This window comes from Rhincodon typus, chromosome 2, assembly GCF_021869965.1.
Source record: "Rhincodon typus isolate 14 chromosome 2, sRhiTyp1.1, whole genome shotgun sequence".
Taxonomy (NCBI): Eukaryota; Metazoa; Chordata; class Chondrichthyes; order Orectolobiformes; family Rhincodontidae; genus Rhincodon; species Rhincodon typus.
In genome coordinates this window covers 132079328-132092727 of record NC_063333.1, presented here as the reverse complement: position 1 = coordinate 132092727, position 13400 = coordinate 132079328, and the positions used below count along the sequence as shown (strand labels likewise).

General features: G+C 40.5%; 1 protein-coding gene across 4 annotated transcripts in view; it reads right to left on the bottom strand.

The window, feature by feature from the left end:
- Positions 1 to 13400, bottom strand: part of zgc:158766 (uncharacterized protein LOC100009641 homolog) — a 180843-nt gene that overhangs the window by 28357 nt on the left and 139086 nt on the right. For all 4 annotated transcript variants that reach the window (XM_048616664.1, XM_048616684.1, XM_048616677.1 and 1 more), the window contains exons 9-12: positions 13094 to 13192; positions 10585 to 10727; positions 8731 to 8869; positions 1217 to 1339 (exon numbers count right to left, since the gene is read on the bottom strand). In XM_048616664.1, coding sequence (XP_048472621.1) covers positions 1217 to 1339; positions 8731 to 8869; positions 10585 to 10727; positions 13094 to 13192 — 504 coding nt within the window. The remainder of the gene's footprint in view (positions 1 to 1216; positions 1340 to 8730; positions 8870 to 10584; positions 10728 to 13093; positions 13193 to 13400) is intronic.

The following is a 13400-nucleotide window of genomic DNA, read 5'->3' as shown; positions in this document are numbered from 1 at the left end:
CGGGGAGAATGTGTGTGGAGTTTGCACACTCTCCCCGTGTCTGCATGGGTTTCCACCGGGTGCTCCAGTTTCCTCGCACAGTTCAAAGATGTGCACGCTAGGTGGATTGGCCTTAAAGTTCCACAACAATGAAAAACATATTTCATGACATCACTGCAGATCATGACCCACACTTTGGGAAGTCCCATGTTAAGCATCCTACTACAGTTGGATCAGTTATAACTTTGTAGTTTACTGGCATAGAGCATTAATAGGTTTCCCCCAATCATGCAATCAGGTCTGCTCAGTTACAACACTCACTTACATGGTTATCTGAAAATCTGTGGAAAGAATCACAAAGTCCTTTGACAGGTTTCCATCTCCAATTTTTAACACTGATCCAGAGTGATTAATAAATATTCTACAGTCCTGAGGAACTGGAACCTCATGGTGATATCATTCAGTGTCACACTACATAATGCAACAATGGAATTCTCTTCCTAAGAGCACTGTGTTTTCCTGTGTCCCAAGGTATGTTTTAGACTCAAGAAGGCAGCTCTCCACACTTTTGCAAATCAGGATGGAAAATAGAGTAGACCAGCCAGTAATGTCCATGCCTCACAAATGAATAAAAACAAGTATCAGTTTTCTCTGAGGCTTTCCAAACTAGTCCCTTCCACTAAAACACATTCTCAGTGCCAATTAAACATATTATATCCCACTTTAACATGTAATGCTGATATATGTTTAAATATCTTGAACAGTGCAAAAACTACAAAGTGAAAACTTTGAGAATGGATTATCTTACTGTTTAGTGTTTCAGTCTCACGCTAACAATCTGAAAAATCCATTGATAAAGTATAAAGTGGTACTTTTACCCCAATAAATTCCTGACATGAAGTTTTGTTTAGCGGTGCTGTGAACCATCCTAATCCCTTGTTCTTTGTTATTTCGCTGCAGGTAATCAGATCAGCTTTATCTGCTGTGTCTTCATAATCCCTCTGCTGTTTTACAAATAGTTTCCCAAAAGTAAAGCAAACTCCGAGTAATCATTCTTTTCAGTATCAGATAACTTGAAGACTTAACAATGAACAAAAAAGGTACAGTTGAATTTATCTACTACTTTTCCATTGGGGAGTGCAGGCCTAAGTTTTATTTCATCGAAAGCCAATGCACACTGCGTGTTTATTGTAACGTTTCCCACGACTCTGATGCATGAGTGGTATGTGAGACTTACCACAGCCTGGCTGTAGAAGACATTAAACTTTTCCTGCATTTGTCTTAGTGATTCCAGGGAATGTGGCAAACAGTCCACCTGAACAAGGTATTTTTCTCTCTCGCAGTCAGCCCAGTGTCTGATCTGAAGGTAGTAAAAGCACAGCAAATGTCATTAGAAAACACTATAATGACCTGCTTTAGACATCTCAGTCTGTCCAGAAACATAAAGGTCTTTGCTCTGTTGTGGCAAAAACAGCAGATGGCTCCAGAAATCATCAGTCCTGCCCCTGAACTTAGCACTTCCTGTTATCACTGGGGATGAGAACACAGTTTAAGTTGGCAATTGTGCAAATACAGCTTAGGAGGCAGCTAGCCATTTAAAGCATTAACTGCCACTGTAGAGGTGCAATTTTGGTAGCATTTGAGCTTGAAAGTCCATTTGTACAGAGGAGTCCTGATAAGGGCAGCTCTGAAATTTATGTGCACTTCTTTGGTTAGCTAGGGTTTCCCTACAGAGAAACAAGGTATTCCTTTGGATCTGGTACAGGGCTTGCCTTGGGAGGAGAAGTTCCCTTTTGGGGTGGTTCGGTTGGTTATTGGAATTGTTAAAAGTTTGCAGAAATGTGTGTAAAATGTGCATAAACACATTATTTTCCAGATTATTAGAACTGTCAACAGAGCTATCAAAATTCTTTAAAAACAACTTTCAGACTACATCTGAAGATGGCATAAGAAAGGGACGAGTCAAAAACTGTCAAGAAGAACTGTCAAGTGGTTCGGTTGACAGTGTTAAAAAGGCCAGTCAAAGGGGCAGGAGAATCTGCTAAAGGGAACTGTTAAGCTGTCATGACATTTAAAAGTCCAATCCTTTAAACATATGGAAAACCGTTGGAAGTGTAAAAGAATAGGACTATTTGCTACTTCATTCTGTCTGTTGAAATAAGCCCAAGGCTTTCCACTACTGGGTGAATGCTGCACGATTGATTTCACAACCATCCAAAATCACAGCAGGATGTCTTCCATTTCAATGTTTAATTGGCGGCTACAAGTAGTTATAGACTCTCAAAGGTGGAATTCATGATTCCAGTGCTTCTTCTAAGGGATCATGAATGAAATGTTAATTGCTACAAAGATTTATATGGTTGAATGAATGTAAGCACAGTATTTTTTTATGAATGAGAGTTTCCTTTCAATTTAATGAAGTCTGCAATGGAAACTTAGAACTTTATTTTATCAAACCTTATGTGATCTCATTTTAGCATAGGTCCTGAGTTCTGCTCATAGTGCATGTTAGGTATGTTTTCATGGTAGGTATAAAGGAAGAGTAAAAGAAAAATAGCTAATAGTGATCATAGGTTGACGACTTAGCAATGTGTCTATAAAGGAATGCAAAGCAGGGGTAACAGGTTGGCATGAAGGATATGTATGAGAAGGTGCAGGTGTTATGTGGAGGAGACATACTTTGGCATGGAGGGTATGAGGTGCCATAGGAGGTAGGTAGGATAGACCTAATATGGCATGGCTACTTGAGGAAACATAAGGGTTGTTGGGAATGGTTTAGGGGGCATGAAGAGCCATGGGAGGTGGCTAGGAGCATTTGACAGCATGTAAAATGATGAATGGGTAAGAAATGTGATAGCTAGGTGGTATGGGCTGGCATAGAGCGTGTGTGCAGGGGTGGGGGCTTAGTGATGGAGGGACGTTTCATGTTTATTCTTTATTTTAAACGTTAGGCCATTGTGTCAGTTTCCCAAGACAGACTTTCTGCCCAGGCCACCCAGCAGCCTCTACAGTTCTTCCATGGTCGTCCACTCCAACATAAAATCCAGACTGTCCAAAATCCAATGTATGGACTGCCATTTTTAAAGATTGGATTTACAAAGCTAGGAATCCTCCTATCTCTCCCAGGAGCAGAAATGTGGGTCACTCAATGCAACAACCACTTGGGAATACAATCAGAAAGTGAATGATTTACAGAACAGGAGTAATGTAATGTTAGTAATGGCATGGTGTATATTGAGTGGAACAGGTCGTTTTGAAGCTGAGGTGGGTTAAGCAATAAAGCAAGAAGTTTAGAACAATAAGTCATAACTCAAACTAGTTTCTGCCTTTAAAACCAAAAGAACTGTGGATGCTGTAAATCAGAAACAAAAACAGAAGTTGCTGGAAGAGTTCAGCAGGTCTGGCAACATCTCTGAAGAGAAGTCAGACTTAACGTTTCGGGTCCGGTGTCCTGAAACATTAACTTTTATCTCTCTTCACAGATACTGCCAGACCTGCTGAGTTTTTCCAGCAACTACTATTTTTGTTTCTGCCATAATTCAGTCCTCACTGGGACATGGGTTCACAGTACAAAAAGTGGTGTATGATCAAACTAACTGATATTGCCTCATTGTTAAGGGCATTTTTGAAATTAATGGCCAATTAATTCCAATGGGCAATTCCCAGTTTTTGGTGTAACGGGTATCTGTTATGCAGATTCACACCTCTGGTACAAGCTGCGTTGGATACCATTTTGGTAAAAATGTTAGAGTCATGCATTGGTATATAGATTAAGCACATGATGACATCAGTCAATGTTTAATACTGATTCAAAATCAGGATTGCCACTACAGCTCATGCTCTACCTAGCATTATTTCTTCATCATGACTGTTTGATCATGCATCTAACGGGAAGGGCTGACACTAGTGCTGTGTGAATGCTATTTATAGGCATGTTGCTAATTGATTTATTTTGATTGTTGCTATAATTGTACAATTACTTGTTTAATGACTTCTATATTCATTAAAGTTGCAGTAGTCCACAGAGAGTGGTGTGGCAGATACTGAAGGATTTGATCCTGACGTGAAGGCTTTGGCACCTGTTAGCCCCAGATCTGGGCGTAGTAATAGTTAATCCCCTTGATTAGAAGAAGGCATTTCCCCTTGACTTGCACGACTAAGAGAAGTAGCTGAGGTACACAGGGCGGGCGAGATAGGATAGGAAGTGGAGGAGAAAAGAGAGAAAGCTCTGAGCAGGGGCCATATCCAGCTGGAATGTCAGGAGCAATGCTCCTCTCCTTCAATGTGGTACTGTACGTGAGACATCTAGATTTCACCACAGATGTTCTCACCGAAATCTGCCTCCTGCTGCAGCCACACCTGCAAGATAGGACCGATGTTGACAGTGGCTGTGAAGGTGAACACAGCCATCAACATTTATGAGTCAGTTTCCTTCCAGACAACATCTGGAGCTATCTCTCAGTTTGCCATCCATTGTGGTTCAGAATAGGGCACTGATGCTCTCTAATCAACAGAAGCCAATTACATTTCATTCTCCCCAGCAGTTTGAGTATGTGATTCACTAGGTTTGCAGGTTTCCCAATGGTGCAGAATGTCATTGCCTGCTTGCACATTGCTTTGTAGGTGTTCATGCTAATATGTCCTGTAATGGAAATGAAGGGGATTACAATCTCTCAACATCCTACTGATATGTGATCATGAGCACATCTTGCAATTCAATGCCCACTTTCATGGCAGTGATCATAATGCCTTCAAACTTGAGCTGGATTCCAAATCTGGCCATTTTTCTCTCTTGTCGTCCTCTGCTAGAGGTCCCAATCTCTCTGGAACAGCTCCACAAAGTGCATGCTGCAGGATAAATCCCTGAGTCATCAACGGTGACAACTAATTTCATTCACACAGTTCTGGTAATATAGATAGATGTTCTAATGGACGTCACATTGGTGTGATCAGAAAAAAATGGCTGACAGGCTAAAGGTGGATAAGTTAAGGTGGTGACTGAAAGCTTCTTCAAAAAGATTAATTTAAGGGGAGGGTCTTAAAAAGCAAAAGATGGTGGAGAAACCACTTTACTGATAGGGAAACTGGAATGCCCAGGAAAGGAAAGGATCTTTCAATTCCAAGGCATTTTCATCAGACCATTTTAGAAAACTATATTCAGTTTTGGGGCATGTAGTCTCTGGAAGGAGAGACTGGCCCTAGTGTGGGTGTAGCACAGCTTCAACAGCATGATTTCTGAGCTAAAGAAGGTTAAATCATGTTTACAGGTTGCATAAGCCTGGCTCTTTTCCATTAAGTGTAGAAAGCTGAGGGGTGTTCTAATCAAGATGTTTAAGTTGATGGAGGGATATATTAAAGTAAATGCAGATAAATTAATTCTTCCGATAAGGAGTCAAAAATGAAATGAATCAGAGTCTTGACATTCAAGCAAGATCATTCAGAATGAAATCAGAAACCGTCTCTTCACACTAAGGCCATCTCTGTTCCCTTGGAAATCCTCACCTTCACAGATGCCAGCCTTCGGTCAATTCAATTGACACACATGATATGAAGAAATTGATGATGGTACTGAATACAGCAAAGGCTTTGGGCTCTAACAATTATCCAGCAATAGTGAAGAAGATTTGAGCTCCATAATTTGCCATGCCCATAGCCAAGCTGTTCTAGTACAGCCACAAAACTGGGTATCTAACTGAAAGTGTTAAATGTTGCACAGATAGGTCCTGTACATGAAGAAGAGGACAAATCCAACCCACCCAGTTATCACACCATCAGTCTACTCTCAATCATTAATAAAGTGGTGAAGGGGTCATCAACAGTGCTTTCAAGCAGCACTTGCTGAGTAATAACCTGCTCGCTGACACTCATTTTGAGTTCCACCAGGACCATTCAGCTCTTGACCTCTTTGCAGCCTTTGTTCAAACATGGATAAATGAGCTGAACTCTGAGGTGAGGTGACAGTGACTACGCTTGACATCAAGGGGATATTTGACTGATTGTAGCATCATAAGACCCTCAGAACACTAAAGTTAAAGGGAGTCATGAGAAAAACTGTCTGCTGGTTGGAGTCAAACCTAGCACAAAGAAAGATGATTGTGGTTGTTGGAGGTCAGTCATCTCAGCTCCAGGGCATCTCTGAAAGAGTACTTCAAGGGAATATGCTAGGCCCAAACATCTTCAGCTGTTTCATCAATGATCTTCTCTCCATTATAAAATCAGAAATGGGATGTTCACTGAAGATTAAACAATGTTCAACATCATTCATGACCCTTAGATACTGGAGAGGTTTAAGTCCACATGCAGCAAGACCCAGGCAATTCCTAGCTTCAGCCGATTGGTGGCAAGTAACATTGTATCACACCAGTGACAGTCAATGACTGGCATCTAAAAAAGAGAATCTAACCATTGCTGAATACCCCAATATCAATATCCTGGAGTTAACATTTTCCAGAAACTGAACTGGACCAGCCATATAAATACTGTAGCTACCAGAGCAGGTCAGAGACTAGGAATCCTACAGCGAGTAAGTCACCTTCTGACTCCCTAAAGCCTGTCCATCACATACAAGGCACAAGCCAAGAGCGAGTCTGCACTTGTCTGAATAAATGCAGATTTACTGGTTGGGATGCTCTGAGGGTCAGTGCGGACTTGTTGGGCCAAAGGGCCTGTTTCCACATTGTAGGAATTCTATGATTCTATGATAAACAATCAAGAAGCTTGCTATTATCCAGGATAAAGCAGCCCAGTTGATTGGCACCGATCCATAAATATTCACACGTTTTACCACCAATGTACATGAGCAGCATTATGTACCATCTTTAAGATGTGTGAAAGAAGTTCAGCAAGGCTCCTTACACTGCATCTTCCAAACAACGACCATCTAAAAAGACAAGAGTCATAGATATATGGGAATACCATCATCTGCAAGTTCCTCTCCAAATCATTCGCTATCCTGACTGAGAACTATATAACTATTCTTTAGCCATTCTTTCACTATTGCTGGGTTGAAATCCTGGAATGCTCTTCCAAACAGCTTCGACGATGTATCCACATCAAATGCATTGTGGCTTACCATCGCCTTCTCAAGAGCAACTAGGGATGGGAGTAAATGCTGACCCAGCCAGTAAAGCCCCTGTAAAAACAAATGGGTAATGGAAATTTGGAACACTCTCATCCCAAAGTGTGCGGATGCTGGATCAAGTTTAAAAATTTAAAAATTGAGATCAATAAGCTTTTGTGGGATATCCAGGATATGTAGCAGCAGCAGATAAATGAAGTTGAAACTGTGATGAAATCTATCTTTTTTTGCATGTGTCAATTTTATACCATGTAAACCAACAACCTGTGAATATTGTAATATTCAGTGATGTGGATATTCCAAAGGTTACTGTATTCAAATGTTTAAATAGGTGTTATATTCAATCCGATCTAAAAACAAGGGTGAGGGCTGTTGTAACTTTTACAATATGTTACCTAGAAACAATTCAAGGGTTTTTGAGCAGTCAGTTTTAATCAGTTGGATGGAGGCAGTTGGAAGAGAAGGTTCCTACCATTGGGTGGCTAGTTAGTGAGAAACTGAGAGAATGAGAAGAGGCTCCATGCAGCAGTATGAGGCTATTAAACTGTTCTGTTGAGAAGGCCCCTAGTTTAGTGCCCTTGGGTTTCAGGAAGCAAGTGGATTGCTCTGTGCAGTTAGGTCTGAGCGCCTGTAGGTGTAACAAAGTGTCGGAATCAGAAATTCATACAAGCTGTGAGATACTTAGAATCAGCAATTAATACTTTAGTGCATCTGAGAGTACAGTTTGAAAAATCCAGGAAGTGCATTTGCTTGGAGCCAATGAGAAATAGAGGTCAGGAAAAGAAAACATGAGCAGTACTGGCTTGCTGAATGTAGCTATCTGAGAAAAGCTGGAATTGTGCCTGAGATTAAGTGCTGGAATGCAGCTTTCCAAATCTGAGTAGGGCAGACCCAGGAAAGGAAGGTGAACTACCAGAATGTTAACAATCATCGAGGTGGTCTGCGACTGAATGCCATTTGGCAGGCTGCAGTTCAGAAGATGTTCCTTGAAAGAGCAGAATTGGAATCTCTATGAAGTTTTAATGAGATTTGAAGACCCACTGTGTCACAAATGTCTGGGGAGTTGCTGAAAATATCATGGGATTTATTTTGACCACATTTTCTATTTAATGTAGGGAGTTTAAACACAGTGTGTCTGTTATCCATATTCATCTCTAGTGAATTCTGGATGTAAGAAAATTAGATATACGGTTGATTGCATTACTTCTTTTGTAAAACTTTTTTTTTGCTTGTCTAAAACCGTGTCACTTTAGTCTCTTGGCAAATACTGGAATCACATACTTCATCAACAATAAAAAAAATGTCACCGGTATCCACCCAGATTGTAACTCAAATTTGGTCTAGTTTGGATCATAACAAGATACATATACATCTTAACGAAATAAAATAGCAGAACAGGCTCAAGGAGTTCAAAAGACCCCGTCCATCTTCCTGTATCTTGTCAGGATTAATCTAGTTCTATTATTTTGTTTCAACTGATCCCATTCAGATGCAAATTGGACTGAGACAGATTAATTCTGGAAAAGAAAGCTAATAATAAAATTCACAGATTGTGTGATTCATTTCTCTTTTACATGCTTTGAAGGATTTTTCCATAAGACAGACATAATGGCACTGCCTCCATTGGTTTCACTGACTCACTGAAACAATGAGATCTCAAAGTCTTTGTTCACCTTGCTACTTCCTTCCTCGAATCTTCTGAGCTGCAGTAGGATCTCCAGCTGCTGTAGGCACTTGTTGGTCAGTATGACTAACCTATGGACCTCTTCATCCACCTGATTATACAGCATTGTGATGGTATCCATGGCATCCCTGCAAACATTTAGAACATAGGTTTGGCTGATTGCATATCTGAAAGATACTTTCATTAGGAAGAATGTTAAATGTTGACGTGCATGCCAGGGTGTTCTAGCTTTTTGATTACAAATGAGCCTTATAATGATTATGACACAGTAATCTTGAGCCATTGGGATTCATAAGAGCTTAACAAAGCTCCTGGCAGAGAAAGCAGGTGTTAGAGATACATAAAATTGTGATCGATTTTACCCAAGGGGGTAAGGACTAGCATTCCTAGCTTTGATCATTTGTCTCCAATTTTTGTGGGCTATGCTTTTGATGAGACCATTCAGGGCATTGCTTCTTGAGAACAGCAACATCAGGGCCAGCAGGAGAAATTGAAGAACTAAATATGGAAACATTCTTCTGGCATGAATTGAAGACAAGCAACATTCAAAATCCAACACAATTGTTTGAAGAGTTTCTCATTATGAGTCACAGACCAAATAGACTGCACAGGTTACACAAACCAGGAAGGCTCCTGTTTGATTCCTCATCTATTTAAACTTAGTTATCTTATTCTCAAAGGGGGCACTTGGAGATGGGTAGTGGGAATGAGTTAGGAGTATGAAAATATTTGCTGACTAGTGACATGAAAACAGAAAATAATCTAAGTACTCAGAAATCTGTCGGTGTCTGAACAAATTAAATAGGTATCTGCTTTGAATAAGAATGGTCTACCAACACAATGAGGGAAAGATTCAATTTATGGTGAGAACAGATGGTAGTGGAACAGCTCAAAATAATCTAACAAAATTGGTCATGGTGAATAACAGACAACAAATTTGCAACTATAAGTTGTACATCCCTGTACTGCACCAATGATGGATTTTACATTACATTTTACAATGCATTCTGAATATTGTATACTCAATGTCCCTGAAAATATATCTTTTTGTGTCTCCAGATTCGTTCCACTGATCTCAACAGTTTTGTTCACAAGGTTGTTCGAGGCAATGAGAGACAGGAGTTCTATTCCAGTCAAACTTATTGTCTTCAGGGCAGCAGGAATTAAAGAAGAGATTCTTAGATGGGGAGATGGGGAGAAGAATTTTTTTTTAAAAGTAAGGCAACTGTTATTCTATTATATTATTGTTCAATTATTGTTCAAAAAGGGCTGTGTAGTGTTGTGTCTGTTGTAATATAGAAAACACAACATGTAATTTACTTGCAGCAGATAAAGACCGGATAATTTGTGAATTGTTCAGGCTTGAGGTTGAAAGTTAAGACATTAGAGGGAACTCTACTGAACTTCTTTACTTGAGTGCAATAGGATGCCTTTTGTCAATGTAAGAAGGCAGGTAAGATCTCAGCTCAACATCACATCCAAAAGACAAAAACTCTGACAGAGTGCGTATTTCGTCAATAGTACACAACGTTTTCAGCTTAGATTTGGCACTCAATTACTTGGCATGGGATTTGATCCTATAATCATTTGACTTGAAGAGCAAGTGCAACTGAATAAACAACTTAATGCAACCTGCTGTCTCTAAGTTTTGGACTACCAAACATCATCAACTGAATTCATGCTCTGGTGATTAATAGAATGATGACATTGTTAGATTTCATAGAATAAAAGCTTAACAAAGGTGACCTTTTTCATCACACAAGCAAAATGATCTTTGGTGCAAGAAAGTCCAATATTTTGAAGAATTCTTCCAAATTAACTTGAAATTAATTTAATGTCCTACCTGTAGTCATCAGTGTCTGAGAATTCATCCTTCCTAATCCGAGCAAGGATAGTCCCACCTTCCAGACGCAAGCCCACTAGCCGAGAATCTTCGAGCACAGACTTCATTATCCTTGTATGTTGGTTGATGAGCTCAGTAACTTCCTATAGAATTAAGGGTCCACGTTTAATTTAAATTGATCTTTGTCACATGACATTTGTCCTACATTTTTCTGACATCAGCCAACCACTTACCACCACAACTATCATCATTACATCACCGTGGCTATAAGTTTATATTGTTTTATCTTGGTTACTTTGTCCTCAGCTGGCAGGACTACTTTTCACCCTTCAACACCTTAGTTTATACAGATTTTGCATTTCTATTTCTCTTTCTCCCCAGTTAGCAATCCCTTTATCTTTTTGCACTGGGCCTCCACATCATCTATTTCCTTTGCCCCTCCTCTGCCACTGTCAAAGTATAAAAATTGACTATCTCCAACCTCTTTAGTATAAATAAAACATCATATCTGACACAAAACCTTAACTCTGTTTTTCTCTGCTGCAGATGCTGTCAGACCTGTTCAGTTTCTCTTGCATTTTCTCTGTTTCAGATTTCCAGCATCTGCATCATTTTACTTTTATTGAATTTAAATTGTGACACCAAGCCTCCTTTGCCAAGTGAATGTGACAGAAATTTGCAGGGCAAAGGGATCAAAACCTCTCTGCCCACATGTTGATTGCTTAGAGTCCAATGTACAGCCGTCCATGTTACCATTAGAGGCATAGGAATAAAAAGCAATGGTACACATTACCTCCAATAGGCACGCAACTTACTGAAGTACTATTGAGTGACTGGACATTGGCTGTCAAGAATTATGGGTGGGAACCAACCTCAAATAAGTTCACTTGACCTGATATATCATGGACCATAGAACATCCAAAGAAAGAGGGATGGGGTAAAAAATGAAATGAGTGTAAGGATGTGGCATCCTTCAGGTTTAATTTTGATCCAACTTGATTCCCTACTCTCTCTTCGTCAGCTGTTGGAAAAAGTGAACTTCAGTGGCTCTTCATGTTGCAACATTCATTCCTTCTTTACCTCAAGTGGCTTTCCTCCCACATCCTTGTCTACGTTTCTCATTTGACAACCTACTCATGACCACCTCCACATTCACTCCTGCCACTGTCACTCGGAGGGGAGAGGGAAGGTATCAGAACGAAGCCACTGAGAGTTACACTTTGCTCAAAATCTGCACTCCGATTCTAGACCTTGGTGCCTCCTATCCCTGAAATACTGCCCAATGCATGGGAAAGAAAAGAACAAAAGATGTAGGGGAGAAGCAAAGAGAGGTAAGGGAAGCGAAAAGAAGAAGAAATGGAATCAACAGAGTCAGAATCAAAAGAAGAAAAGAGAAAGAGAGACAGAAAGAGAAAAAGAGCCATTGAGATAAATGGAAACATGAAAGCAGCAAAGGCAGATAACAAAGGCCTGAAACTCACTGTGATTCCTGATATTACATTAAAAACCTTTGTCGGCATCCAATTTTTCTGTAGCCCCCATTTAGAATGTTAACTCATCACACTGTCAATGTGGGCATAACCTTCTCAGCCACCAAACAAAATGGGCATTGGTGAGGAAGTCAGAAGAATCATGTGGGATTTGCAGTAAGGAGATTCATGACTTGAGAACAACATGCCTCATTTTCTGATCAATTCTTTTATGGTGAGATGGGATTCTCATTACTGAGTTGCAAGAGGCCCATTTACATGCATTGAAATCCTCACCATTGCATCATCTTATCTCATTCACATGCAGTTTTCTATTCTCCCAGCTGCTAGAGAGAAACTAGACAGTGACAATTCCCAACATGAAAACCAGAGCGGTACCCTGGCCACTCCAGCTCACCACTTGCTCCTCCTTGCTTGGACACAAGGTACCAACATCAAAGGACATGCTTCTTAGATAATGACTGCATGCACTCACCATCCCATGTCTAATCCTCTAGCCACCAGGACCTCCAGGTCTCCAACAGCAAAACATGCTGCCAATTTCCCTTTGACTGGGGAAACTGACTGGAAATGTGCATGAAAGCCGCTGGCTGCAGGTCCTGTTAGTGACCATCATCCTGCTTGTGTCATGTGGGTAAAATGCGACCAGTGGGGTAACATTGGGATGGGGTGTATAGGTAATGAAGGAAGGCAAGTTTGGGAAGATTCGATGAGAAAATCTCCACAAAACTCAACAATATTGATACTTAGTGATTGTCTGGCCAAACTCAACCCTGTCTGTCTGGCCTGCAATGTTGCTCCAGTGCGAGTACTGGCACAAAGGTGTAACGACAACATGATTGGTTTACATGGACAATTTCACTGGCAGATAGAAAATAAAAATCATAATTGTGAAAATACACACTGAGGATTTGAATTCAAAAGTGGGAGCTAAATGATAACCCAGAGGCTTGTTCCAGTTATCTCTGTGGGTAGAGTTGGGGGAGTTCTCCTATAAGGATACCATGTGTTGAGTGTACCTGTTCTGTGCTCGGCATTCTGTTGACAGTCAGACTGTTGATGGAATTCTTCAGGTATATGAGAGCCCCTCGACAGTTCATCATAAATGGCTCCAACTTCTGAAACAACAAACAAGAGTCATAGAGTCATACAACACGGAAACAGATCTTTCAGTCCAACCAGTCCATGCTGAACATAATCCCAACTAAACTAGAGACAACAAGGTGCAGAGCTGGATGAACACAGCAGGCCAAGCAGCATCGTAGGAGCAGAAAGGTTGACGTTTCGGGCCCAGACCCTTCATCTTCTGAGCCTTTCTGCTCCTAC